The 27592-nt window shown below is 55.8% G+C and overlaps 8 protein-coding genes across 8 annotated transcripts; 3 read left to right on the plus strand and 5 right to left on the minus strand.

Moving 5' to 3' along the window:
* Window positions 1–440: 440 nt before the first annotated feature.
* On the minus strand, window positions 441–5224 carry DICSQDRAFT_56531 (uncharacterized protein; the record flags this gene model as incomplete). The annotated part of the gene is made up of 10 exons (XM_007364331.1): window positions 441–641; window positions 760–849; window positions 912–1122; window positions 1192–1354; window positions 1412–1577; window positions 1653–1834; window positions 1890–2095; window positions 2182–2467; window positions 2539–4605; window positions 4687–5224. The coding sequence occupies 10 exons, from the start codon at window positions 5222–5224 to the stop codon at window positions 441–443; spliced, it is 4110 nt and encodes a 1369-aa protein (XP_007364393.1).
* A 635-nt stretch (window positions 5225–5859) lies between these two features.
* Window positions 5860–6692, plus strand: DICSQDRAFT_103540 (uncharacterized protein). Its single transcript, XM_007364332.1, has 3 exons — window positions 5860–6140; window positions 6219–6490; window positions 6563–6692. Exons 1-2 carry the CDS (start codon window positions 5940–5942, stop codon window positions 6486–6488), a joined length of 471 nt encoding a protein of 156 aa, XP_007364394.1. The 5' UTR covers window positions 5860–5939; the 3' UTR covers window positions 6489–6490; window positions 6563–6692.
* A 50-nt stretch (window positions 6693–6742) lies between these two features.
* On the minus strand, window positions 6743–8215 carry DICSQDRAFT_103543 (cytochrome b5; the record flags this gene model as incomplete). The annotated part of the gene is made up of 7 exons (XM_007364333.1): window positions 6743–6958; window positions 7092–7185; window positions 7278–7348; window positions 7427–7504; window positions 7649–7907; window positions 7983–8043; window positions 8101–8215. The coding sequence occupies 7 exons, from the start codon at window positions 8213–8215 to the stop codon at window positions 6773–6775; spliced, it is 864 nt and encodes a 287-aa protein (XP_007364395.1). The 3' UTR covers window positions 6743–6772.
* Window positions 8216–9055: 840 nt separating this feature from the next.
* Window positions 9056–11523, minus strand: DICSQDRAFT_154249 (regulator of G protein signaling; the record flags this gene model as incomplete). Its single annotated transcript, XM_007364334.1, has 5 exons — window positions 9056–9626; window positions 9676–10446; window positions 10501–11245; window positions 11301–11350; window positions 11443–11523. The coding sequence occupies 5 exons, from the start codon at window positions 11521–11523 to the stop codon at window positions 9399–9401; spliced, it is 1875 nt and encodes a 624-aa protein (XP_007364396.1). The 3' UTR covers window positions 9056–9398.
* A 2807-nt stretch (window positions 11524–14330) lies between these two features.
* DICSQDRAFT_57082 (alpha/beta-hydrolase) lies at window positions 14331–18965 on the plus strand (the record flags this gene model as incomplete). Its single annotated transcript, XM_007364335.1, has 16 exons — window positions 14331–14891; window positions 14963–15060; window positions 15161–15203; window positions 15270–15502; window positions 15635–15865; window positions 16812–17112; window positions 17173–17246; window positions 17299–17352; window positions 17406–17517; window positions 17580–17606; window positions 17672–17749; window positions 17807–17866; window positions 17916–18012; window positions 18081–18402; window positions 18550–18643; window positions 18741–18965. The coding sequence occupies 16 exons, from the start codon at window positions 14331–14333 to the stop codon at window positions 18963–18965; spliced, it is 2610 nt and encodes an 869-aa protein (XP_007364397.1).
* A 1008-nt stretch (window positions 18966–19973) lies between these two features.
* On the minus strand, window positions 19974–21727 carry DICSQDRAFT_168715 (NAD(P)-binding protein; the record flags this gene model as incomplete). The annotated part of the gene is made up of 7 exons (XM_007364336.1): window positions 19974–20413; window positions 20466–20474; window positions 20533–20666; window positions 20716–20758; window positions 20812–20958; window positions 21019–21514; window positions 21695–21727. 7 exons carry the CDS (start codon window positions 21725–21727, stop codon window positions 19974–19976), a joined length of 1302 nt encoding a protein of 433 aa, XP_007364398.1.
* A 339-nt stretch (window positions 21728–22066) lies between these two features.
* DICSQDRAFT_146027 (cell adhesion protein byn-1) lies at window positions 22067–23852 on the plus strand (the record flags this gene model as incomplete). The annotated part of the gene is made up of 8 exons (XM_007364337.1): window positions 22067–22225; window positions 22283–22483; window positions 22537–22681; window positions 22730–22793; window positions 22849–23206; window positions 23268–23382; window positions 23444–23624; window positions 23690–23852. 8 exons carry the CDS (start codon window positions 22067–22069, stop codon window positions 23850–23852), a joined length of 1386 nt encoding a protein of 461 aa, XP_007364399.1.
* Window positions 23853–24072: 220 nt separating this feature from the next.
* Window positions 24073–27210, minus strand: DICSQDRAFT_56999 (ARM repeat-containing protein; the record flags this gene model as incomplete). Its single annotated transcript, XM_007364338.1, has 13 exons — window positions 24073–24368; window positions 24438–24669; window positions 24751–24967; window positions 25017–25177; window positions 25229–25327; window positions 25384–25463; window positions 25525–25797; window positions 25864–25954; window positions 26016–26372; window positions 26436–26525; window positions 26573–26657; window positions 26716–26869; window positions 26925–27210. The coding sequence occupies 13 exons, from the start codon at window positions 27208–27210 to the stop codon at window positions 24073–24075; spliced, it is 2421 nt and encodes an 806-aa protein (XP_007364400.1).
* Between the last annotated feature and the right edge of the window lie 382 nt (window positions 27211–27592).

Raw genomic sequence — 27592 nt, forward strand, 5'->3', positions numbered from 1 at the left:
TTGCCACATCTGAGACGTAGAACCTCGGACGTAACGGCTCGATACAGTGAGGGATGACCTGATCCTGTTGGGGCCACGCACGACCCTTGCGGTGCTGCAATCAGCCGCTGTCTTGCCTAAACCCCTTACGGATCCCCTACCGAACACCTGCTTTTTGTGCGGTGTCGATGGCGGGCCAGACCTGCTGTTGTGTCGAGGTAGGAAAGGCAATTGCCATAATCCATTCGAACTCCATATGACCAAGCCAGAGCCCTCCAACCCAGCGTGGTATACACGGACACCGCCAGTGCCGAACGATGTGTTGTGGGAATTGAAGCGGATCATGCACTAGGTCGATGTGCATCGCGACAAGGTGACCGCAGAACTCACGGCAAACAGCAAATGCATGCCCATTCATAGCTAACTACACAATCTGGATTGATTTGGATTACTGATACCCCTTATGCAGAGGCCTGACTATACTTTTGCACCCGCTTCATGCGAGTCGCAATCTCCCCGCGTAGCTCGCCAAGAGAAGCACGTCCACGAGAGGAAAGGTCCGCCTGTGTATCCGCCGCGACCAACACTTGGTCGATGAGCGTGTAGGGCAGCCATGTAGCGGCTGCCGTCTTCGACATGTCCTCAGTGAGTCGCGAGTCGCTCTAGAAAACGGTGACATCCGCACGTCAGCTCAAGCTCTAAGTTCGATGCGCGACCAACTCCGACGGTCGTTGCGCGCTCGATTGCAGAATGAATTCCCTCCGCAGCAACGGCACTTACCCTCCGCATCATCGACAGCGTATAGTCTAGAGCTGCCTCCAGCACCTCATACCGTAAGCAGGTACGGATGAGATATTCGGGGTGATGCTCCTGTGACACGGGACAGCGGATCCGTCAACCGTTTGCTTGTCTTGGCACTGGGTTATACTTACTTCGAGTTTATGGATGAGCCATGGCGGTGGAGGCGATGTCCTATCGAAGCTCACGATCGTTTCCAGCGCCACTTTGGAATACCTATAATCGGTCTGGGGCCCATCGTGCCGCTCGAGCGACTGCCGCAGGTATCGCCAACCACGCTCCGCCGGAGTGCCGGGCCACGACGAAACCTTGTCTGTGAGGAGCCAGTCAGACATATCCTCGCTCCTGCATATGACGGTAAACGATATCAGCACGCCTCCGAAATCACAAGCAACAGTGGAAGAATGTGCATACAGCACAGATTCCGGGTTCCTCGACAATCTGAGACACCGTCCGACAAGGTAGCTGAAGATGTCAGTCATGTCTAGATCCAGACTTCGCGCCGTTGCCATTGCGGTATTGAACCTGTTTGCTTGCGCTAGTCTCACTACGATTGAAGCCGGGGGCAACGCATATTCTGCCAAGACACGATAATGAAGTAGACAATGATTCACCGAAAGCGGAGAGAACGCACCTCCAGCCGACAACAACGTGGGGTCCCTACGAACGAGCTCGGCCCTCGCGGATAGCAAAGCGTACTCGTGTTGCATATCCTTCAAATCCACCGCCTCAGTATCGCGTTTTCCCGATGCGTACTTGCTCTCGGGAATATATTTAGACAGCCTGCGGCGCTTCCGGGGCTGAGTGAGACCGAGATGATTTATGAGGATTAGCTTAGTGACGACGACTACCATTCTCGATAAAAGCCTGCCTACCTCGTTCCCTGTCTCGGTAACAATGGGCAGCGTGATCCATTGACTTTTCGGGTCCACAAGGGCGAGTGCGTTCATCGCGACAATGTAGGCCTCCAGTTGCAACTCTACAAGCTCGGTGAATGCAGAAGCATCCCCCATCAAGGCCTCGAGCTTTCGAGCGCGCTGATACATCGTTAACGCAGCTGTCCGTCCATCAATACCGCGGAAGTTGCTGCCGGTAAGAGAACGGATACTCACCGTTTCGATAGTCCCCCCTGGAAACGTACCACGTGTAAAGGATCCTGGAGTAGAACGGCCGGATGCGCGGGTCCGCATTCCGAGCCTTGAACGCGAGTGCGTCTTCCACCTCGTCGGCCAAGCCAGCGAAATTGAGAGCCATGAGCCTGTCAACGGCGTTCTCCTCACACATCCTGTACAACAGCTGACTTATGGAGTCCCTCTTCCTGCAAGATGGCCATCAGCGATCAGCTTATTGAACACGGACAGAATTCGTGGCGTGAGTACGATCCATCTCGGACATGATACATACAGTCGTTCGTGAGGAGCGGATATGAGTGCCGCGTACGCATCCTCATACTGTCCGAGATCGGTCAACCCCTTTATCACGTTAGTCCACAAGGGCGTCGTGTCCTCGACGACACCAGGCTCAGAAAGAGCCAGTTGAGTGAAGAAGACGTCGTGATACGTGCTGATGGCGGCCTTGAACAGATCGGAGGCGTGCAGGTAGAATTCTAGCTGCGTGTCGAAGATGCGTCCGCTTGGGAGCACGTCCGCGAGAGCTTCTCGATCCTCGATCGACAGCGCAGAGTGTGGACCTGAGAAACGCAGTCAGCTGCAGCTCCCACAGAGGGGGCGCCCGTGGAGAGGAAGGGCACCGTTCACTCACCAAAGCTGCCTGCTAGAACCTCGAAAGCGGATCCCGCGTCGTCATAACGTCCTTCGTCTAACCACAAACGGCCTAAAACATACGTCACCGCAGGAGTACGTGGCAGCCATGCTAGAACCTCCCGCGCGACTTCGTAATAGCCCAGCTGACGGAGACGCTCGCAGAAAACGACCTCCAGATGCGTCGCGTAAGCAGGAGAGAGCGATTGTAAAAGACCAGTACGGTCAAGGAAGCGATGTGCGGATACGGGGAGTCCAGAAGAGAACGAGATCCCGTAAACGTTGGCTAGCCAATGGACTAGAGAGTACGTGGGCTGGAATCTAGCGCCGCGACTAGCGGAAACGTGCATGTTGCGCAATTTCGCGACAACTTCATCGTCTGCCCCCGGACCGCTCGCCTGAGTTGTCGGAGTCGCGTTGTCTCCAGCGGGCTGCCGCGCCACATAACGCAGCATGGCGACCCCGCGAAATACGACGAAAATCTCAGCGAGCAGCCCAGGGTCCCATTGGGGGAGCTCGTCCGCGAGGAAAAAAAGAAAGACCACGAGGGCAAGAGAGAACTCGTATCGCGCGTGGATGGACGTCGTTGCATATGACGCCGTAAGCGCCTTCAGCCACTCAGGGCTGATGGGGCGGGACAGGAGCTCTCCGTCGTCTTCTTCTCTCTTCACCTCTTTACCAAGCCCTCCGATGACATCGAGCACGTGACGCGCCAATTCCTGTATCGACTTGCCCGAGTCATGCTCCAGACTCCTGACGCGCCCGACAATCCAGCTTTCCAACCCTTCATCAACCTCCTCGTGGAAGTTGGAGACTCGGACTTGGTCCTGGATGATGTCGGCGTAAGGGAAGGCGATCTCTTGGCGAACAACTTCCTGTAGTCGTCCTTCTAAGGATCGCATGAGGCGCGGGCCAAGCCGAGTACGCATAGTCGAGAGAATCTTCAGAATGTCGAACTGCTTCTCCATAGGCTGAGACGAAGACAATTCTCTGCGCAGCCGTAGCGGTAGGTCTTCTCCTACTAGAGAAGCGATACGCTCACGCTCAACGATCAGGGCGCCATCCTCCGGATTGCCGCGTCCAATAGCCAAGGGCCATCGCCCGTTCCGTTCGATCTCTCGGCATCGGGCTATGAAACCTTCCCAATCTCGCTTGAAGGCATTCCAGTAGTTGGCGTCGAGAGGCGCCCCAGTCCTCGGATCCTTGGTGCGCTGGACTGTGCAGCCGACAACGGATGTGATTTGTTCTGCTACAGACGCATAGGAGAGCAGGAGTTGCGGGGGATAAGGAGGCGGGAGAGACCGGCATGCGTCGGTGTACCGAGCGATGGCGGTATGCAAGGTGAGAGGAGAGAACATCCCAGGCCGCATGATAGCCTCGACGAATTTGTCCACGGCAGAGCCTGGCGAAAGCAACAGTTCATCCAGATATGCAGGAGTGAGTTCAGCTTCCTGGGCATACGAGGCCGAGCTCCATCCACCAGTAGCAGTGGGGTCCGAGTCGTCCCATGACAGCACGAGGACCTCAACCATAGATTGGCCTTGCTTATCCCAGAGAGTGTACAATGTGTCGTCCATCACGGTGAAGTCCTGCAGATGGCAATGCACACTAGTCGCCGAGGCATCGAAGACGGTGACTGACCGTAAAGCATCTCCGTTAACAATGAAAAGTTGGAAGAAGCCACCAGAAGTCAGGGACCCCTCCGTGGGCACGAACACGAGGACATGCGGATCATCTGCATGTGATGGCGTAAAGACGCAGAGCAATTTCTGCGGCTCGGGAGGAAGAAGGACGGACGGCTTGATAGGCGTGGGCGAAGAGCGGGAAGCGACAGTGCTACGCCCCGGAGCCGTGGAGGGAAGCACATGCTCCGCAACACACCCGCCCCGAGCAGTCCACATGCGGAGATGACGGTCGCGAGATACAGTCCAGATGCTGCCAATGTCTGTCGGCTGTGGGTGGCTGGAGATAGAGACTATGTCTGAGCTGCCGGGAGGACCCGCGTGAAGGAGGGATGTGATTGAATGCAGAAAGGAACGAGCATCAGCCCTGGTCTCGCGCCATACGTCTGATTTGATCGGTATAAGCGATTCGTAAGGCGTAAAGTTTGGATGACGGTGTGAGATGTACTTACCATCCGTTGTGTCACCTCCCAGTGATTCTGCCTCTAGCCTGAGCAGCGATCCTCCTGGTAGAGAGATGACTACGCAATGGGTACTCTGCACCTGAACCAGGCCTTCGTCAACCGCAGTTTGTATTACATATTCGCGATACCATCGGCGGTTCGCGGTGGCTTGCCAGAGTGGCGCGCCCTCGCGAATGGGGATGACAATTCGGTAAAGAGATCCAAATCTGGTGGCCAACAAAACATGGAGCTCTTCAGATTGCGATAGCACGATCGAGGGGGAGGGTAGAATCGAGGCGGGGAAGTCGAAGCGCAGTGGGGGAACTTCGGACGAGAGAGATACGAGTTCTAGCATAAACCCGCCATGTGTTACGCGTAGCAGGATTGTACCTGTCAAGGGAGAGTGGAAGAGGGTTGAAAGAGAAGCATGTTCCAGAGGGTGACCAGAGTCGCTGCGAGGACTAAGATGGATTATGTCTTTCTGCGTTGAGTAGACCGGAATTGGTTGGGCGAGCGGGAAGAGGGCGGAAAGATGCGACGCAACCAGGACGCTGGGTTCCATCGAGAGACAGGGGTCGGAGAAAGAGGAGAGATCTGGACCCTTGCGTGGCTGAGTCAAACCGAGGCAGTGGAGGCTAAGACGAAGCAGTAATAGGTGCGTATGCCATGAACGCGCGAGGCACAGGCGGCCGGTACACGTCCAGGACTCGAACACCTGTGTGTCACACGGGTCACATGTTCTCACGGGTGCGTTGTCACGCCGATGCCCTTATTCCGCTCATCGCTCAGAGACCCCTCTCGTACGCGGCAACATACTTAGTAGCTTCCTATCCCACATGGGGAGCGGCGTCCTGAAATGTCTTTGTATTCTCTCGCTCGCAGCCCAATACCCTCCCGTCACGCCCCATTTCCTTCGTCGTCGTCGTCCGAATCCTGTCCATTAGTGTCTTCGAAGCGTGCATGCGGCTACAACACGAGGGCAAGCACCCTCACCGTGGCTGGCCATACTGTACCGCCCGTCTGTACTCCTCACGAATTGCCCAGGATGCAGCAGGTCTATGATTTCTTTCTCCGGCGGCACGATGGATGACGGTCCGCGTACGTATATAAGTTCGCGGGCCTTCCGCTCTCCAGACCCCCCACAGACAGTAAGCTACAACACTCAGCAGATCCTCCCTGCGTATACAATTTCCCGTTCCGTTTGTTCGCTTTTCTTGCCTGTACATTACATCCATCCATTCGTTTCACGCCACCCGCACCCAGCTGATCGCCGCGACATGGATTCCGACATGTCCACCTACGACGCCATCGTCTTCCCGGCAGACGACCGCCCACCGCACGTAGTCCCGCTCATGACGACCGCCGTCTCGCTCCCGACGGTATACGCCGAGCCGTACCGCTGTGGGCGCGCTCCCCACCCGGAGGTGTACATGGATTACATCGCCGACCAACTTGGCTCCCATGCATGGCAGTACCATGTGAGCCTCGTCTCTCAAATTGATCGCCGGACTCACTGCTAATTCACCGACCGTTTCGTTCGCGGGCTCACCATGCAGCTCGTAGAAGCTCTTGACGGCATGATCAAGAAGTTCCCGACGCCATACATCCTCTTCTATCCTGTCATCTCGCGGGACGGAATGCCGTTCCCAGTGAACAAGTGCATCCGTGAGATCCAAGGACAGAGGTACGATGAAGCGCGGGCGTGGCGAGGCAACCTCGTCGTAGCGAAGTACCGCGATACGGCATACTCTGCTATGATCGACGCCTCGATGGCGGACTTTCCCATCATCAAGAACTATTTGTCGACTCACCTCTCACCTTCATAGAGGTAAGCGAGTCGGGCGTTAGATCAATTTTCATTTCATCTCGCTGATCGTCGGGTCTTTTCCCGTCTCCGTAGAGCTTGTTTGTGTCGGTCCCCCGTTGTCGGATCCCCGTGGGCTTGGTGACAGCTTCTTTGACGCTTCTAACGCATATCAACGCTCCCTAAACAGTCCGTTCGCTGGCGTGTATATATCAGTACAGTGACCCCTAATATCGTAGTCTCGTATATATATTCACGATCAGATAACGTGCTGAGGGAGAGTGGAGACTCGCTGGAACTCGTGCATCAAAGCTCTTCGTGCTTTCTTGCCTCGGCTTGCGCCTCGCGCTCACGTTCCCTTGCCGCCTCGGCCTTCTTCGGGTCGCAATGTTCTGGGTATGGGCTTGCAGGGTCGATGGGGGGGTGAGAAACACGCCCCACCTTGTGGTACTTCTTTGACTCGGCATAGAACTTCTTCCAGTGCTGTACGCCCTGCAGACCATCGGATGTCAGTTATGAACGCAGTGAAGTACCAGAAATGAAACGCGCGAGGATTGAATCGGGGAATGCACGCGCGCGGAGGTGGGACTTGAATGGATCAAAGATAACGATCAGGTTGACGCACCCTCATCTCGCTTTCGCTTAAGCCGCGGAGGTCGTGCGTGAGGTGCGTTTTGAAACACCCGGTGCCGTATGCCCTTGCGGCATCTTTCCCAGCCCTAAAGGAAGAGAGCAATGATGAAGAGTCTCCATTAGCGCGCTAATTCCTGCAGGGAAACCGACTTTGTGCACGTCGCGTGTGAGTACGCACATCATATGATAAGAGCCGCCAGGGCCGTAGGTAGCACGGCCGGCGCTGACATCGTACACGTCCCCGTCGATCTAGATCGCACGCACTTCATCATGAGCTTCGCGGGTACACGCATGGGCACGACACATCGAAACGCAAGAATGACCCACAGCAATGTACACAGGCTTTTCAGGGTCCGAGCCGTCGAACTGGGCGAGGAGAGTCTCGGAGAACAGCCGCTGGTTCGTCTGCGTGTACCCGATCGTACATTAGCACCTAGATACCCATACAGTGCGATAGCAGAACGGTCACGCGCCCCCTCGCTCACGCTCTCGTCCGAGAGATACGAGAGAAGGGGAGTGCGGGACGTTCCGAGAAGAGAGCACACGCACAGGAATGAATTGTCTCAAGTTAGGTAGCTCCTGCTCCCACAGGAAGCTGCCGGTGAAGAACTTGCCCGCGAGGATGATGAACAGGGTCGCGTACAGAATGAACTTGAGCAGGCCGAGGCAGCCGACCTCGACCTCCTCCGTCGGGTCAGGCTCCTCAGGCCCCACCTCCTCGCCACGGGCAAGCTTCTCCTCGCGCTGCTGCTTGCGCTGCAGCCACTCCTTATGGGCCTGCTCGCGCTCGGCACGGTACTGCGCATACCTACGCGCGCCCACAAAGGGCAGGGGGTCAGTGGAAAGCATGTCACATGAAGGGCATCACGACTTTAGGACTTACGCCAGGAAGGGGCGGTTAGCTTGCTTGGTGGACACCTTCCTGTCAGGATCCACAGGGTCGTCTACGGTAGGATAGTCGTCCTTCAATGGGAAGTCCGTCCAAGGGGAAGTTGGAGCACTGCCGGGGGTTTGTGGCCCCAGGGGCTTGCCATCCGCGTCCTTCGGAAAGTCCTTCAGCTTCTCGGGCCTTCTACGTTGGGGGCGATCGCCATCCGGGTTCAGAAACCAAGACATTACGATAAGTTACAACAAATGAAGCAGGGATGTGGTACGAAAGCAAGCAGACGGTACTGGGTGGCGATGCACAGAGGTGTGTACGTGGTCCTGTTGTTAATAGTCCCACGACACGTTCGATAAGCTAGCAATGCGTCAGCGGCCACTGGCGGTTGGTGAGAACAAGGTCCGAGTCGATAGCGTGATATTTCGGCCAACAGGTATGTGTCCTTTCCATATTTGGACGTGGACGCCCTGGAGCGTCGCGTGCGGGCGCTGCACTTCAAAGAATCCTACGCCCTGTAGGTGCCTCCGCGAGCATAGCGTCTGGACACATAGCCTACCAAGACTCTAGTTGATATTTTTTCCAGCTCGGATGTTGACAACCGGCGGACGGTACCCAACGTGCACCTTCCGAATGGACCTCCAGGTCTCCATATGGTATGGTGAGCGCGGCTCGAGCTTGAGATTGTGGCGGTTGAGAGATGTCCCAACCGCATGTTCCTGCAATCATTCTCCCAGAACCCACGAGACTCCCAAAGCATCGACTTCCGCAATACTTTGCGGGGCGAGATAGCGGCATGGCGTGCCCTGGCTTGGCATGGCTGTCATTAGAAGGCCCCCACGATTCGAGAACACTTGCTCACGGACAGGCAGCATTCGCATAGCCCACGTAGCTTCGACTAGCAAACGAGATGTTCCCAGATCCACTGCACGCAACGGTTTTACAATGAGAACGAACCATGTATTAGAATGCTACTGAAGCATAATGGGACGCCATATTAATATAGCCAGTAGTAAGGTATGATAAATGTTACATTGCGTACGCAGAGAGTGAAACGAAAATGTCGAAAATATGGTGGGGATGTGTACGAGAGGGAGATGTGGATGTATGCCGGAGAATAAAATGCAAAAGTACTGAGGACCAAGCCTGGATAGAAGATGTGCCAAGCGTAGATGACGATGAGCGATGATCAGTAAACGAGGACCCCGCCTGTGGAGACGAACAGGACGTAGCGAGAATTGATTGAATGACACAGCGTGACAACTATGAGGACTGTAGTATGATGACAGATGTACGAGCTTGGATGCATGGCGAGGCATATACTGTTGCAGACTGACATGGGGCATAAGATATCAAGAGCGAGAATGAGATGCATAGGAGTGCGCCAACCGACTGGGATCGATCAACGAGTCAACCATGTCACCGGTGTTCAATCGCCGGAGGGCGCTCCTGAGTGCGCTCTTGAGTCACTGCTCTTTGCGATATCGTCACGTACGCCCCTCCAACCTCCTCCTCGCTGGCCTCCAGTCCTGGTGGTACCGTCGGTGTCGACGCGCTCGAATTCATCAAAGGGAAGTCCGCAAGAGGACCGTCATCTTCCTCAACCAACTTGATCTTGAGCGCAAGGAACCTCGGAGTCTTGATGAACTGTGGCCCATTTTAGTAGGTGATGGTGCAACAATGTAAGCAGACGTACCTTCGGGACAGAGTCCGTAGCCATAAGGCGGAAAACGTGCGTCTGAATACGTTCGTACAGACGAATCATTGTCTGCAGCTGCGTTGCATTGAAGGCGTTGGCCTGCTCCAGCTCGACACGACCTTGGAAGGTCTTGCCCGTCAAGCTCTGGATGACGTCCGAGAGGTAACCCGAGAGCTCGTTCCGAAGACCATGATCGATGTTGAGCTCGCTTTGCGAAGACGGTGCCAAGTACGTGTTGTAGATGACGAAAGCCTTCTGGATGAGAGCCTCGTGATGTTTCTCCATAGCCAGCTGACCAGGCGTGCTCTTAGCTCCTCTCCCTGCGGGATTCGCAGCGATAGCGCTAGATGTCGTGCTGAAGGACTTCTTGAAATCCTGAACGTCGAGGTAGAAGGACAGGTTCTCCTCGCAGAAGTTGCTCCGGAGGAAATCACGGAAGAGCGCACGCAGCTGTGGCTCCTCCATGATGAACTTGAGACGGTCCGTGTTGGACTCCTTGTGCGCTTTCTTCTCGGGGTCGTAACTTGCGTTCAACTTCTCCGTCATGGAGATGCGGCGATGTATCTTCGCATCAGTTGAGGCGGCACCCTCAGCGGTCGATGCGTCGACGCTGTGATCCTCCGATGTCCGCGCTGCATTCGAGACGTTCGCCGCGGAGCTGTTCGGAGATGGCCGAGCACCATCAGGCATGTCCCAACGGGCAAGTCGACGACCTTCGTCGGTGACGCGATAGATGGCCTTCGCTGTACAACGGAACTCTCCATGTTGCTACGATGAGAAGTGAGCAACGAGCAATGTCGATGGTAAAACGCGGATACGTACAGAGATGGACGAGTTCGCACCGCCAGCAGCACCACGAACGGTGAAGATGATAGCGGAGTCGTTGTTCTTTCGCTTGTCGGAAACAAGGGTGATGAGGCCGAACCGCACAAATTGCGCCGCCATCTCGGCCGCCTCTTCCCTACCGATGACGGACGTAAAGTCGCATAGCCACTCCAAAGCCGTCACGGCAGCGAAGCAGTGCTTGTGGACGACCGGGCCTTTCGCCCCCTTCTCAGACACGTCCATCAATGCTACGCCCTTCGACCGTTCGTGATACTTCTGGAACGCATCCATGGTCTCCATGTACTCAGGAGGATAGTTAGGCTGGCGACCGACGAAGCGACGAAAAAGGGCAGTGATGGCAGAGTGTGAGACGATGATCTCATCGTCGACTGACCGTCGCTCGAGATGCAGCAGCTTCATGCAGATTGGTTGAGAGGAAAAGACACGGGCGAGGTGGTCGCCATTGATGCCGTTCTTGCTCATGAACCGTTCAAGGACGTGGAGACCCTTCGGCGTCAGCACGTACACGCCACGCTCCTTGAAGAGGTTGGAGCCAGGATCCGCCGCGTTCTCAATGAGACGTGCATCCATGAACTGCTGGCACATCGCCTTGGCCATATCACGAGTCATGGAGAAGGTCGTGGTAGTCGTGGTCGTGACAATGCGAGATGGTTCTCGGGGATCTGGTCCACGATTCGATTGCGAAAATTTCAGCGACGCCAGGTTCCTCGCCGCATCGTCGCTTGTTGCAATCCATAAGGAGGGAAATCAAGGCGAAGATCAACTGGGGCACGTACGTGGTGAAAGAATTGGGGAAAGTACGGAAGTATTGCCTATTTGTGGTCAGCTCCAGAAAGGGTCGCAAACAGATCCAGCGTATCCTGGGAGGTATTGACGTTGTGTGAGCTGCGAATAAGGAGGAAAGCGAGTTGTACGCACCTTGAGGAATGGCCTGCCGCGTTTTGTCGTCTTCATCATGTGGGACGAAGTCGCCTGTGGTGCTTCTGCCGGAGGAGGCATGTTTGATTAAGGAGAAGATAGAAAGAAAGGCAAAAGAGAAAAAGGAGCCAAGCTGCAGAGACGGAGACGGAGACGGAGACGGAGGAGAGGAAGCCAAAAGGTGGATGGCGGGCGGGAGGAGGAGTCGGAGGAGATGATGAACGACGACGAGGGGCGCAGTCGGCGCCTGTGCGAAACCCGTTGACAACCCACAATTCGTCCCAATTTCCCACGTGGCTCCTCCCGGCCCAGACATGCGAAACAGGGCCGTCCCGAAAAATTCCTTCATTTAGTCTTTTTAGACATGCCGATCTCCCCGCCGGCAGCTGGCCCCGGCACTCCCAAATCTCCCGTTTGGTCCCCGCCTCCGGCCATCCCACAGCCGCCCAGGCGCAGGGCCGCCGCATTGCCCCCTTTGGGTTGTAGTCTGCTCATCCTCCGCCGTCCGGCCAGACATCGCTACCTCCAGGGTGCTCTGAGCAGTCGGGCCCGCACCTATCACCACCATCACGCAGCCGTCCATAGCTGCCCGCTGTTCTGTTTGCCATGAGGCGACCCGCGCTCCACAACTCCATTGTTCTGTCTGCCGCGTTCCCCTTCGAATCAGTCCCCATCAACTTTCAGGCAACTGATCGTCACGCCACCCGGTCGTCAGTCCGGCCCGCTTCTCCTTATGCGATACATAAGCGCCAGCGTCTAGCTATCCTTTCTCGCCCATTCCCCTCTCTTCGCCGCCAAGTTTCCGTCTTCGGTCTCGACTCGGCACGTCGTTCCAAGTATGTCAATACAACGGCGACGCCACAAAGCCCTATCAGACGCACAATAATGTGTGGGTATTGCACATATGAGCACTGAACTACAGGCATCAGATCACGCGAAATCAGTCCCAGTGTGGAAGGCGATCTGCAAGCCGCGCTCTGACTCGTTTCGTATGTTCATCCCGAAAGAGGTTCATGCAACCGGGCGAGGCGCGTATCGACGCGTTTATGCTATGGGGCGGAAGGACGTAGCGCCCGTTGTCATGTTTCAGGTGTCAAACGCTGCGACGTAACGTTTGCGGCCGGACGCTGGCAGCGACTGTCTGTAGACCACGGTGACCAGGTGTCCTTGGGGCATATACGAGGGGCCTGCGTCTACCTACGCGCCATGCGACATACGCACATAAAACCCTTCACGGCAGGGAATCCGATGTTTTCGATTGGAGAAAAGCCGATGAAATGGGGACGCAAAAGGCAACCGCCCGTCGTTTTCAATGACTTTTATCCAGAAATGCCACATATTTACGGATTGTTTGTCTCGCGCGTCCCCTTTTCAGAGACTTTTCTCCAGCTGGAAATACCTGAATCCCTGCCGTGCTTCCAGTGCGCTGACGCGTCCCGTGTGTTATATCATATCAGACATGAGTTTTACGGAGATCTCACTGACCTCCGTTCTCCGCCGCCCACAGGCTTTCTGACGACCGTGTTATCCGAGCACGCGGCCGAGTTTACGACAATGCCCTCATTTTGGCCCTGAGCACCACGCGACTACAAGCGTTATGCGACCTAGCGACGGTACGTCTAGAGGGCTCGATGTGGCCCGTTGTTCCCCACGTTGGTGCTGCCATCTCGTGTTCGTAGCCGGTGAACCTGGGGCGTCACGGGACAGGGAATAGGATATGCTTCAGGTTTCATCGCTTTTGACTCCTACCCCCACCCTGATGCTCTCCGGGTGATATAGAGGGTACTTATCCTCGTTGAGCGTTTGGACAGTACGCACCTTGTTTCTAGTCCTCAGGGCTGTGGGTACTGATCAAAGCTATAGCGCGGTCGGGAGGCTTGCGGATGTTCTGTGTCACTGTGCATCGTGCAGTACCATCTCGTGCATGGTGTTCGGCTTGCCAGCCCCTTATCATCAGATGGGCCTCGAAGTTACATAGTCGAGTCCATCCACCCGCCACATGTTTCGGAACGACCGCTTGGTTCCAGCAAGCACACCACCTAGCGCCAGTGTAGGGGGGCAGTGAGGTGCTCTGGAGCCCATGACCCGGCTTCGATGCATGGATCATCTGCATTCTGACGCCTGCTGCTCCAGCTGTCTTGGCGCATGTCGTCAATAGGAGAAGCAGCCGGTTCGAGTCGTCTGCAAGAACCTGAGGCCTGATGCCACAGCTTTCATTTACCAGGAGCCTCGCTATGATGCTTGCGGTTAACCTTGGTGCTTATTCGGCAGCAGGTCCACGGTTCTCTTCCTGCACAGCTTCAGATGCTCACCATGCGCTCCAGGAGAGGAGACGCCGTAATTCATAAGACTAAGTTATGGGGGATGTGCTCAGTAATCGCACGGAGGATGTCAAAGCCGAGCGTCCGTATTCATCTCAGTCGCCGGTCCCTACGAACGTCTTCATTAGGATCTACATATAGGACACCGGATATTTTGCGAAGAATCCATGTGAGCTTCCCTCCGTATAGGCATGCTTGAACCGTGTTGTTGATAGCAGAGGTGAACCGAACATCGAACATTCGAACTACTTCGGGTCCCACCCAGATCCGTGTCTGACTCAGGAGATAGACAGACAGTCTGACAGCAAGTACCTGAAGTCTTCTCAGTGTGCGTCAGAACTTGGAAGTTCATTGTCACCCAAACTCAGTCGACGGTTGAGTCAATGTGACAAACTGTGACAAGCCGGTTGGCAAAGGAATCATGATCGTCACCCTTGCGTCACGAGAGGTCACGGTATCTACCACGCGCGGCGCTCCGTCGCAATTGTGCTCAGTACCACCGTCGTGACGACGACGATGTCCGCAAATATCAACGTAGGCCTACTGCTCCATTGAGTCAGTCTTCAGATGTTGACAGGTTTCATACAGGATGCTTCAGCTATCCAGGCACTGCTAGACCAGCTGAAATCATCCGATGCCTGGCGCAAGGTCGCCAATCCGAACGCTGTGATTCCGGCGACCAACCCCCACGAATCTCTTAGTGAACGAGCGGTTCCCGATCAGTTGGTTATGCGCCCTCAGGATGACCATGAAGGGGCCGGATTTGAAGAAACTGATGAGAGCATGCATGTGGACACTCTTACGTCCGCGAGTTCAGATATGGAAGCTTGCTCGAAGCTACCCTCAGTCGCAGCCCTCCTTTCGCAGCTGCAGTCTTCAAACGCCCTGAACAGCGCGGTTGCAGGCACGAGCCTCCCACCAGTACCTATAGGCATATCTTCGGCGCACGCCCCCCTTAGACCCGGTCGATCCCAAAATGCCGGTCCGGATATGGCACCAGGGATTGACACGCACCAGCGAGCACCCCAAACGCCTTCCGAGAATGTGCGGGCGTGTTCATTCCAACAGGCCCTACCCCATCTCGCGCGGCTTTCCCAGGATCTAGACGTTCTCAGAATGCTGACAACTGTAAGTCGGCGCAGGATCGCGGGCCGAAGGCGACACCGCTGATCTACAGGCTGCGCACGCACCCTGTGTAGATGAAATCTGAGCAGATCGAGTTGGAGCGTCAGTTGTGGCATGAACGGCGAGAAATCCAACGGAAGCATGAAGAGAGGGTCAGAACGGCACGTACCAAGTGAGTGCCCTGGTAGCCACGCGTCGTTGGGGTCCTGCTGCTTCAGCTGCGCTCCTGTTCATGAGAGTTCTAACCTTCATGATCTTGCCTGGAAACACAGGGCGAACATCATTGGAGCGGGTCTTACACAATATGAAGCCGATGTTCGTCCAAGTGCTCAGCATCTCTGTGTTTCTAGTATCCAGGACTGACAATGCGACCCTTGGCAGGCAATGACGGACTCTTTCCGGGCAGAGCTGCGTAAATTCGACCGCGAGAGGGCGCTGCCTGCGTGGGATGGCCTAGTGACCAAGCAGCAGATCGCCCTCGAGGCACTTGGCGTACCCGCGATGTTCCCTTCGACGGAGGTTACGGATCGAGAGGTACGGGCGCTCTATGGCATTCCATTGATGATGCTGATGTGGAACGCTACCACCCAGCGTCAACAGAAGATCATGCAGGTGTTGGGTGGGATTATTGGAAGCGAAGGAAGCGATCCCCCACGCGTGGCTGCTGGCCGTGATAGATAACTGACAGGGGTGCATTGCGCTGCACTGCGCTTGGTAGGAATACCAGCCCTACATCCTTGGTTCAGCACAGCTCGGATTGGGTGCGAGCTACATCCCGAATACGAATATTGTAGGGTAGCCTGTCATTTGGTGACGCACCGGTGTCCAGTCAGCTCAGCTCCACTCAATGGACATTATGTTAATTTATGTACCGAAGCAGTCTGCCCCAATCTGGTCGAGGTCGCGGCGCCAGAGATTCTTCTCACTGTTATTATCCTGGTCAATTCAACGGACATTCAGTTCTGCGGAACGATGAAGTCTCGCCAAGTGTTGTTGTTGCCAGTACCCGCTACGCTGCGTGAGCAGGGTAGACGAAGATCGGGGTACAGGGCCATATAGGTGCTTTTGGACTTACAGCTGTTTTCAACCGGTAGGCCCCTGCGCGGCTTTTTACACACACCGTCGGACCATAGGATTCAAGTCTCGAGGTAACTCAGCACGTTAGCCGCACCCATGCCGAACTTAGCCTGGACTCGGACTTCGGTTGTCCCGCTGAACCCTGGTTCGGGCCGCCCTTGTCGAGCTCCGGCTGAAAAAGTTGTGCAAGGGTCTATCGTTCTGAAAACAGCTGTAACTTCGTTCTTTGATGGAGACAACACGACTCAACGTTAGACTTAACTAAGTAAGCAAGACGTCCCCTGTGGCCCATATGCTATCTCGGGATCTTGTTCCTATCCGCGTTAGATCCCTCGTGAAAAGCCTGTATATAACGGATCTGAACAACTCTAGAGGCTAAAGCTAAGCTATAGTAGACTATCCGGATTTGGAACAGGGGAATGGGCGCGTAAGCCCCGCTCGGGCTCCTCTGCTAGGCGTAGCTTCATAACTTGTAACTGCGGCATGCTACCATCAGTGTTCGGTCGCGTATGGTGAGCTATCGGCGATTTCAGGCTACATGTACGTACATAGTGAGCAGGAGTCGCGGGCGCGAGGTCGCGTGGGTGAGATAATTAAATTGGTGGCAAAGGAAGCAATAAGCGAGATCAATTGGCAACAGCTGATCATCCCAGGGGCTGGCCTCTGCAGCCTGCCGCGCTGAGAGCCCGACTGTTCAGAACGCCTCGCGGGTCTGGTCGACTGATACTTCTTCCGCCTATGCGGGCTCAGCCATCGCTCTTTTCTTTCATTCTGCTCATGCACAACGCGTGCAGCGTCGGCTCCTGCGTTCCCCGCCCTGCCTCCCGCCTCAAATAGAGCCCGAAGCCCGATCACCATGCCCTACGTCGACCTCGTGTCCTCTGACGACTATGCGTCGGTATGGTACACGACCAACTCTGCTTCGCTCAACGTCAGCGGCTTCGATCCCGAGAAGCCGACTCTGGTTCTGCTCCATTCCCTATTTCTCGACAACACTTGGCTCCATCCACAAATGGACGATCCGCGCCTGAACGCCAACTTCAACATCATCACGTTCGACATACGCACCGCCGGCAAGTCCACGTTCAGACCGACAGGGCGTTTTGACCTCTGGGTGACGGCGGCCGACTTGGCGCATTGCTTCTACGTGAGTTCCCATGTCAGACTGGGAGAAGATCGCCCTCGAGGTTGATCATGGCGAGAGCAGCACCTTCACCTTCCCCCTGCACACATCTTTGCTCCCGAGCTGTTCTCGTGGACGGCACTGCGTTTCGCTGCCCTGTGAGTATCTGTCATGCTGGTCATTGTGGGTCCCATCTAATGTGCTTGACAGTTTTCCGGAACTGTGCTTGAGTTTGACGCTCTGTAATGTGACCCCACAAACAGAGTACGTGTCTGATCTCCTCCCTATCACCGCGGATCCTCACACGGGAGATCCAGATTGAAGTCAATATTCGATGCATTCGAGGAGTTGTGCCATTTGTGGTGTTACGCGGAGGATTTGGAGTCATTTGAGACGGCGTGTAAGGAACTCGTGAACTGTTATGCCATAGTGAGTCCAACAGTGAACCGGTCGCATTCCTGGATTTCGGATGATCGTACGTCCATGGCCAGGATGCACATCCAGATATGGTTGACGAGGTGCGTATCATGGCTTGGCTGATTCACATAGAAGAGTTGTGACAACTCCTCGTATGCCGCAATAGCTCATTGCCTTCTGGGCCGTAAACTACCCCCCTTTCCGAAGAACACGTGTGATCATGAACGCGAACCTTGTACTAAACGTAGGTGCAGCATCAGGGTCGATGCGCTAGACGACTGATATTCTTTGACTTTGACAGAGAACTCCGATGACGGAGGAGGAGCTAGCGAACATCCGATGTCCAACACTGATAATCCAGGTCTATAGATGTTCTTATGTTTCAAGACGTCCGCTAACCGGTCACCTAGGCTGAACGCAGTCAGTCACATCCAATGGAGTACGCACAACAGCTGCGACAGGCACTGGTCAACGTACCAAATGGCGCACAGCTTTTCACCGTCAAGGGTGAGCACCACATGTTCCTTGCCAGGCTTCCCACTCCTTCCTGACTCTTTCCCTGTGTACGGCCATAGCAACCCACGGTTACCTCTGCCTTCTCTCGTCATCCATAGTCAACCAAGTTCTGAATAAGTTCCTGACTCGCCAACCCCCCGCGAGAAGCGACCTCGAGCCGCCTGAGATCCCCCTCCCGCAGCGCATGAGGATGGCGCTTGAACAGCTCTCCGAGTACACGGACGACCCGAGCATAGCAGAGCGCGACCCTCATTCTCCTCTCTCGTTTTGCTGTGTGACGGAAGAAGTACGCAAGAGCCAGGAAGAGCTTAACCGGATCTATTCGGAAGGGGAGAGCTCTGCTCTGTCTCCCCTGGCGCCAGATGGGCGCCCTCTGCGCAGGTACGTGCTCGTATTCCTCCCGCTGACGCGTACGTAAGTGGATGTGCTGTCGTCGGACCTCATGCCGCTTCTGGCGATGCCACACCCCTCCGGCAGAATGTGAATGATTTCAAGACGCTGATGTCCCCACCCGCTCGCTGCTTGCAGATACTCGGAGCGCAAGGACGAACACTGGCTCGAATCAAGCAACGACGGTTTTTCTTATACCAGTACGTTACACTCCCACCTGAGTGCAAGGGCGGTTTCCGTGACGATCGCTCACTTGTGTGACCCACTATCGTACGCATGGGTTTCCAGACATCAAGCAGATGTCGGACCGGCTGGGTGACCAGTCGAAGGACAAGAAGAAACCCGGTCGCCGCCAACAGCTCCCCATAGAGCAAGAGACCCTCCTCCACATGCCCTCGGAGCCAGTCACGCAAGAGGTCCAGCAGGTCGCGCGCATTCGCCGCGCGACAGTCCTCCCACAGAGTACTGCAGACAAGCACGTCATCAAGGGCTCGATGGCGAAAGTCATTGCGTCTGGCACAGCGACAAGTTTGCAGCGTCGGCTCCTCCGGTAGCCCTTATTCTGGTGGACCCCGCCGTTTCGCTGCTGGTCGAGGGTCTCACGGTACATACAAGCGGTTACTTATTGCCACCAGACAGTGTTGTTTTGGACAACAACCCAGGCACGCACTCGTTTCCCGCCTCCCCCCCTTCGCCTCCCGCATCTTGCTTGCCCATCTTGACCTGGGCATCCTATCATTTACTTCACTGGCACCCCCTCCGCCGCCATGATCTCAAAAGGAGTACTGTGCGGGCCGCGGGGCGGAGTCCCCTGCATTATCCCACATTCCAATTCATCACGCTATATCTACTACATACATACCTACGCTAACGCTTCATCTTGTCACGATACCTGTAGACTTGCGCGGGGCGCCCCGACGGCCTATAGAGACGGTGGCCGCCCCATATTCGGTACATATAACCCCCCTCCCAATACCGTCCACTGCTAGCCTCATTCGCTGCCACGGGTTCTTGACCATCTACATCGAGAGAATAGTGTTGCCATATACCACACGTCTCCCACAATGTCATGTATACTCTTGGATCCTCACACTCGAAGTCTGCCGCCATAGCGAAGCATTGTACGCAAGATGAGCGGATACAACGCAGAAGTGGACCAGCAAGCATATTGCCTTCGCGAGGGGCTCTGATACGTTCTACATGCTTTGCATTATTCGCATTGTTTCCTGCTTCTGCATGATATGCCGCCTACTTATATGCGCCACCGTAGGTAGTGTTGAATCTACGAAGGCAATCGTCTAAGCATTGTCTATCTATTGCACTCAATTTATGAACCGATATTTAAGCGACGCCGAAAACCCAATACAAGGTCCGTAGCAAAGCGATCAGGGTGCCTCATGGCCGTCACCGCGTCTATGCCGCTCAGCACGACACCAATAGAGAGAGGGGAAAATGGAGAGGAACCACTGATGCCCGATGATGTGTGGAAGAGTCCATGTCCGCATCACGATGTGCGTATCTCCGCCCACCAACCCAGACTTGTGCTTCCCGCCTCTGAGCTCTCACAGGCTACCCTCGATCATCTTCGCCTTGTAGTACCGCACCATCTCCTCTAGGCCCATGCGGACCGTCCAGCGCGGCTGCCAGTCCAGGACCTGCTTCGCGCGCGTCGTGTCCGGCCGGCGCTTCTGCGGGTCGTCTGCGGGCATAGGCTTGTAGACGATGTTCACGCGGCACACGGGCTCAACGCCGTCCTCGCGCTGGACCTTCTCGACGATCTCGCGGACGAGCTCGGCGAAGTCGCCGATGGTGAACTCGTCGCCGTTGCCGAGGTTCACGGGCCGGGTCTCATCCGAGTTCATGAGCGCGATGAGGCCGTCGACGAGGTCGTGGATGTACTGGAAGGAGCGCGTCTGCTTGCCGTCGCCGTAGACGGTCATGTCCTCGCCGCGGAGGGCCTGGACGATGAAGTTGGAGACGACGCGACCGTCGAAGGGGTTCACTTGGAAGCAGGTCAGTCGCTAGCGACTATAGCTGTAACATTGGTGACTTACTGCGGGGGCCTGTAGCGAAAGAACCATTCAATTAATGCCTTTGAACTAGATGGGACTGGGAACGTACCGTAGGTGTTGAAGATACGGGCCACACGAATGTCGACGCCGTCTTGACGGTGGAAACCGTACGCCAAAGTTTCGGCGACACGCTTACCTTCGTCATAGCACGCACGGGGACCAATGGGGTTGACATGTCCCCAACTGCAACGAAATTAGGAACGCAGTGGGGTAATGGATCTAATACACTTACTAGTCCTCGTGTTGCGGGTGTACCTCGGGGTCACCATACACCTCTGAGCGCATATACCGTCAGTGAAGCAAGATGAAACGGGACAGCTTTACATACCAGATGTTGAGGAGATCAGGAAGCGCGCCTTGGTACGCTTTGCAAGACCAAGCATGTTCAGCGTGCCCATGAACGACGTCTTGATCGTCTTGACAGCGTTGAACTGGTAGTGGGGTGGGGAGGCTGGGCACGCAAGATGGTAGATCTCTGTCCGTCATTGCCCGTTAGCACTTGTGCTCCGCAATGGTTCATATGAGGTAGACGCACGGTCACACTCAATCATGAACGGCTCGACAACGTCGTGACGAACCATCTCGAAGTTGGGATGGCCGACCCAGTGGCTTACGGTCGTTTTGGAACCCGTGAAGAAATTGTCAAGGACAGTGACTTCATGACCGAGGATCATGAGGCGGTCAACCAAGTGAGAGCCGACGAAGCCAGCACCGCCCGTGACGAGGATACGCTTTCGCTGGGAAGGGGGGAGAAGTTTGACGGGCGGGAAGCGGGAGAGGGTGGTGTAGGAGATGGACTGGGTATCGGGGTGGAAGATGGACTTGGACTGGTAGGCAGCGTATGCTCCGGTGAACTTCGCATGCTCGATCTCCGTTTCCTCGACTTCGTCTTTCTCAGCGTGGGCGGTAACGACGTAGTGTGGGCGGAGGTAAAGGGAGCGGAGCACGTCCAGGGGGACTTCGCAGTCGAAGCCGAACCGCTGGAAACCGACGCTGGTTATGACATTGCCGTTCTTGTCGAGGGTGCGGATCTGGAAATCAGGCTGTGAGCGATGGGGAGCCTGCGCGTGCAGAAGGTGTTGTGTAGTATGGTTGGAGGTTGTAGGTGAAGTTGGTAGAAAATCAAAGCATCACAGCCGACAGAACGAGCCACGTCCCGCGTCAGATGACAAGCTTCAAAGAAAAAGCGCGGCGATTGGCGAAGCACATACCGGACTGATGGGGAGCGACTCCTGGGCGGACATGATGGAGGTAGACAAGGAGCAGACACACGCACAGGCGGGTTTTATGTGCGCAACGGGGATAGAGGGCGGCAGGAGGAGATAGAGAGATGGAGCGAAGGCCGCAAACGCTGTGGGATATATGTAAACCGCACTGGACGCTGCCGGACGCGTCTGAGTCTGCGCTGAGCCCGAGTCGAAGTCCGAGATCGATTCCAGGTCCTCTTCCGGCTCTTCCGTGCCGGCCCAGCGGGCCAATCATATCGAGATCCTGCAACTTTTCCTCCTTCTCCGCCAATTCTGCTGACCGCTGCTTACTCTTTCTTCCCTTCACCCTCTCCAATATTCCCAACCTGACACACCATGCCGAAAGCTCCCAAGCAGAACACAAAAGCGAAGCATGACCCACTCCATGTCCAAATAGGCGAGGATGAAGTGCACGCGAAGTACGGCCGCATATCTCAGCCAGGGCGCCGCAGGAAATCAAAAGCACAGGACGACGACGACGACGAGACCGGCGAAGTGAGCCCACCGCGTGCGCAGACATCTCGGTCCGGACTCTCATATATCACTCCCCAGGTTATTTTGGATCCCAAAACCTCGCGGCGCATCTTCGAGCTCGCCCGCGATCAGCAAGAGGAACTCGACGAGAAGGAGCTCGAGGACGAGGACGAGGACGACCGACCGGACCTATCTGCTCTCAGGGCGCCGGCCGCCGCCGATGACCTTGATGACCTGGACCAGTACGACAACGAGGACGTCGAGGAGATAGAAGAGATAGTGAGTAAGACTACTCTATTCGATTACGCAGTCTGCTGACGCCCTCCATCCAGGAAGTTGATGAAGATGACATGAAAGCGCTCGATGCAATGCTCCCCGCTAATGCGGGCGAGCGGAGAACCCTCGCGGACATTATCTTCTCTAAAATCGACAATTTCGAAGCAGGAAAGCCGGACGTCGCGCCAGAGAAACACCACGGTCCGTTCTATGCGCACGTTCCTTACTATGCATGCTGACGGTTTCCAGACCCTGACCGTATACCTGACCCCGCTGCCGGCTTGGACCCTAAGGTCGTCGAAGTCTACACAAAGCACGTACTGTACACATGCACATTATGACAAGGACTTATCCTGACAATGTCCCAGAGTCGGCCAGATGCTGACCCGGTATAAGTCCGGTCCTCTCCCCAAACCGTTCAAGATCATCCCCTCCCTCCCGCAATGGTCGCGCATACTCGCCCTCACCCACCCAGAGAACTGGTCGCCACAAGCATGTCACGCGGCAACGCGCATATTCATCTCGCAGATGAAGCCACCACAAGCGCGATTATTCCTGGAAGTTGTGTTGCTGGACGCCATACGGGAAGACATCCGCCTGACCCGTGAGGGCGCGCGCAAGAACAAGAATCATCGCAAGCTCAACGTGCACTATTACGAGAGCTTAAAGCGCGCGATGTACAAGCCCGGAGCGGTTTTCAAGGGCATCGTCTTCCCATTGCTGCAGGTGAGTAGCCCCTACTACTTGCCAGATCATGCCTTCCTGAACGATTTCTGTGCGCGTTCAGACCGGCTGCACCCTGCAGGAGGCTGCAATCGTCGCGTCTGTGCTCGCCAAGGTCAAGATCCCCCTCGGCCACTCAGCCGCCGCGCTCATGCGGTTGGCGAACATGGACTACGCCGGTGAGCCGCATATATGCGCCCAGTCTGGCGGGCTACTGACAACACAAGGCACGTCTGACAGGCGCGAACTCGCTCTTCATCCGTGTCCTCCTGGACAAGAAGCACGCGCTCCCGTACAAGGTCGTCGACGCGCTCGTCTTCCACTTCATCCGCCTCTCGAACACGTACAAGGCGCGCCGCGCCGGCGACGTGGAGAAGCTGCCTGTGCTCTGGCACCAGAGCTTGCTGGTGTTCTGCCAGAGGTGCGTCTTTCCACCCCGTTTCGTGGCCCTAGACGGTGCTGATCACGGTTACGATGTCTGTCTAGATATGCGTCTGACCTCACCCCGGACCAGAAGGACGCACTGCTGGACGTCATCCGCGCGAATCCGCACCCGCAGATTAGCCCTGAGGTCCGCAGGGAGATCGTTAACTCGGTGGAGCGTGGCGCTCCGCGGCCAGATGCCGACGGGGACGTCTCTATGGCATGACAAAAGTATGATATATCCTAGTATCAATTTCCGTGTTGTATCCCTATCATGATGCTGTTTGTACTATCTCGCGGTCCTCCGTTGCGGATACTTTGGATGTATCAAGTTGCTATGTTGTCCAGCCATCGCATGAACGCGGATGCGCATTATCCATGTGCTACGTTACTTTTTCAAACGTGAGATCGACCGAAGCCGAAGCCGACCTACGAGACTTCTTTGGCTAATGTGCCCGCTTCCTCTTCTTTGGCCCCTTGTCATCCTTTGGCGCCGAGCGAATCGCCCCCAAGACGTCGCTCAAGTCCTTATCCGCAGCTGCACCCTCCTCTTCATCCTTGCGCTTCTTGCTCTTCTTCTCGCCATCCTTCGTTTTCGACTTGGACTTGGACTCGACGTCTTCCTTGCCCTTGATCTTGTCGACGCTAGCTAGCTCGGCCTTCTTGACCTTCTTCCCGAGCGTCGCGTCGAACAGTGCGTCGATCTCGTTCTGCGGCCGCGAGCCCTTGGCCTTGCGCTTGCCTCCGCCGCCTCTGTCCGCGTCCGCGTCCGTTTTCTGCGCCGTCGCAGTTTCCGCTGGGACGTCTGCACCAGGTTCGGGCTTCTGGCCGAGGGATTTCGGTTGAGGCTGCCGCGAGGCAGCGGTGGGATTTGATGCGGATCCAGAGGCAGGGACGGGCTGCTTGGCGGTGGCCTGCATGCTCTTCCAGCGCTCGGGATCGCGCTGAAGCACGTGCAGGTTCAGGTTCCGCGCGAAGAACTTGCCGTAGAACGAGCCCGCGAGGGCATGCTCGTGCGGGATGAGTGACCGTGCGATTTTCTCCTGTCCAACACGAACAGACGAAAAGGACGTCGCCGCAAATAAGATGAGATTCAGACAGTCAGAGGTGATGGGAGGACAAACCTTGAGGTAGGGATCTGCAGACGCCCAGCAACGGTCGCCAACTCTGCTGCCTATCCGATCGTCCACGAGGACGTGGTAGTGGCCGATGAAAGTCATGACGAACTTGCGCTTGGCGGTCTTGGGGACGGTCTCTGACTCTAGGGCTACGTCAAACACGCGTGAGCTTTTGGAGTGATGCGCCATCTGGATCAGGTCGTCCAAGCTCATGGCTTGTAGACTGTAAGGTGGTCAGCAACATGATGGTTATCCTCAGGCGGGAGGCATACCTATGCAGGACCACATCGTTATGTGGAGAGGGTAGCCGTAGCATGGACTGCAGTAAAACAGCACCGGGGACCTTGGGTTCTAGAGGATCCTCGATTTTCCGTCGTTTATGGCGCGGTTCCTCACTTGGTTCTTTCTCCTCTCGACTCGCTAACTCAACTACCTTCTGATAATCCTATCGTACAATGAATTAGAGTGTCCTTCGAAGAGTCACATGATTCGGACTCACCGGCAAGGGCTTCAACCTCAGAATGCACGGAACGAGGAGCGCCTTAGCATCTTCTGATTCCAGTTCAAACGCGGCGACAACAAGCTAACAAAACGAGTTCAGCCCCATCGTTTAGATCAAAGTATGATGCCACACATTACCTCAACAACATCCTGGATACCAGATTGAATAGCACCCGCGCGGTCCACAAGTGCCCGCAACACACCAGTCCGGGAGTTCTCTGCAAAAGTGATAAGCTATACGGAACATGAGAACCATGAACTCTGTTCGGACACACTCACTGACTATCTTCCCTGCAACGCCCTTCACCTCCTCCACCGCAGCGTCTAGTTGCTCAGGACTCAACCGCTCGAACGCCTTCGCCACCACGAAGTTCGCGACGGGGTGCACGGCAAGCTTAGCCAGCTTTCCCGCGAAGTACGTCCGCCACATGATGTCAAACACCCGGTCGGGCGATCGCCGCACAAGCGTCTCGAGCAAGTGCGAGGCCGTAGGGTCCCGTAAGAGGGTCATGAGGTAATCGGACTCGGGCACCCCGGTATCGGGGTTCTCATCTGTCCATATGAATTGAGACGTTGGTCAGGTTCCTCCGAAGTACGGAAAGGAGAGGGCACCCTTACGAATGGCGGTAACCATGCCGACGAGAGCGTGATCCATGAGAGAACCTGGCGTGTCAGCTATCTCGTAGGCTGCCTCAAGCTCGAGCAACATCTGGGCATGTGCGAGTCAGCTAGCTGAACATGCATTACGAGACCTCGCGAGCGGCACACACCTGTAAGACCGGACTGGCCACCTGGTTTGCCGCCAGCACTCGAACCTCGTTTCCGCCGAGCTGTTCTCGCAGGGTTGACACGATGCTGAACGCCGCTTTCCGGAACTCCTTTAGCGTACGCTTTCCCGCTTTTTCCTGGCCCTGCTCGCCATTCTCGAAGACGGACTTCATGGAGCCCTGCCGTGCCTTGTACGCAGCACTCTTCTTCGAACGTAGAGCGAACGCGGACTTCCCAGGGCTGCCGTTTGCTGTGTCTTCGATCGAGAGCACGTCGGATGCGAGCAGAAGCAGGAGGGCGCGGATTACGTGGGATGCAAATGGATCCATGATGAGCGAGGACAGAGAGGGTAATAACTCCTGCAGTACATTCGAGTGTGAGCTCATATGCGGTCGACGAGGTTAACACGAGCGTGCACGCACCTCGCATGCATCTAGCACTAGTTGGGTAAGGGTACGGAGCTCCCCCTCGTCTTCTTGTTCTTCGGGCGTTGGAGGGAGGATTCCTTTGGACTGCGCGTCCCTCAACAGATGATCCGAACCATGATTCAAAGACTTACTTCGCGGGCCACAGTCTCAGAGGCGACCGTGAGCAAGGTTTGGCAGACATGCGAAGCAAACCGGTGCTTGCTCAACTGCTCAAACCTGACGGACTAGTATCAGTGAGACGCGCAGCGTGCACATATCAGATCTGTGTACTCACGAGCCACTTAGCCTATCCATGAACACACGGCGAACGAAGTCATCCATGGAGTATACCATCCGCTCGAGGATGGTCGAGCAGTCGGGGTCGGTTGCGAGCTGCTTCTCCTTTCCAGACATTTCCGTCAGAGCCGCAACAAAGAATAGACGACGATCTATAAGTTTTACAAGATGACCAGGGACGTAGAGTACGAGAGCTTGCATGCGCACCCTCATTTGGATCGACGTCCTCGTCCGCCTCCACCTCCGGCTTGGTTTCCTGCCATTCGCGGATCTGCACGTCCACGGTACGGAAGTAAGCCTTGACCTCCGCATCCACATAGCCAAACGGCGCATTGAGGTCAGCAGCAGGGGCGTCCCGCGCAGGCACTATCCAGGACGGGCCGGCAGCATCCTCCTGCTCCTCGAAGTCTGGTACGTATGAATCTTGCTGGGGCTCTGCCTCCTCTTTGGATTTCTTGTGCTTCTTTCCCCTTTTCCTGTTCTCTCTTGGCATAGTTGCTCGTCAAGAAGTGGATTAGGCTACGCTGTGCGGAGTATGAGGTACCGGAGAAAAGCAGAGCATGGCGCGCTTGCCGTCCAAGGAATCGCCGCAAATTCCTGGCCGCTCGATGAGGCAAGGCTCTTTCGGTCCGGCGGTCTACAGAGCGCTCGCTCCTCTCCAAGCTCTCGCTAGATGTTGCACACGTCTCTCAGACGACAGCCGTGCACGACAACGTCTATATAGTTCTACTTTCGGTGGGATACTTTACTGTGTTTTTCGAGAGCCGGAGTTGCAGCAGAGTAGATATGCCTGATAAAGAATGTGTAGAATATCCAAACCATGCCTTGACTCCTATTGCATGCCATTGACATTGAATCGGGATGCTGCTGTGTAG

Source organism: Dichomitus squalens (assembly GCF_000275845.1).
Source record: "Dichomitus squalens LYAD-421 SS1 unplaced genomic scaffold DICSQscaffold_8, whole genome shotgun sequence".
In the NCBI taxonomy this organism is placed as follows: Eukaryota; Fungi; Basidiomycota; class Agaricomycetes; order Polyporales; family Polyporaceae; genus Dichomitus; species Dichomitus squalens.

Coding starts and splice junctions, on each gene's coding strand:
- DICSQDRAFT_103540 (XM_007364332.1), top strand. CDS start 5,940: ATGGATTCCGACATGTCCACCTACGACGCCATCGTCTTCCCGGCAGAC. Junction 6,141..6,218: donor CCCATGCATGGCAGTACCAT/GTGAGCCTCGTC, acceptor CTCACCATGCAG/CTCGTAGAAGCTCTTGACGG.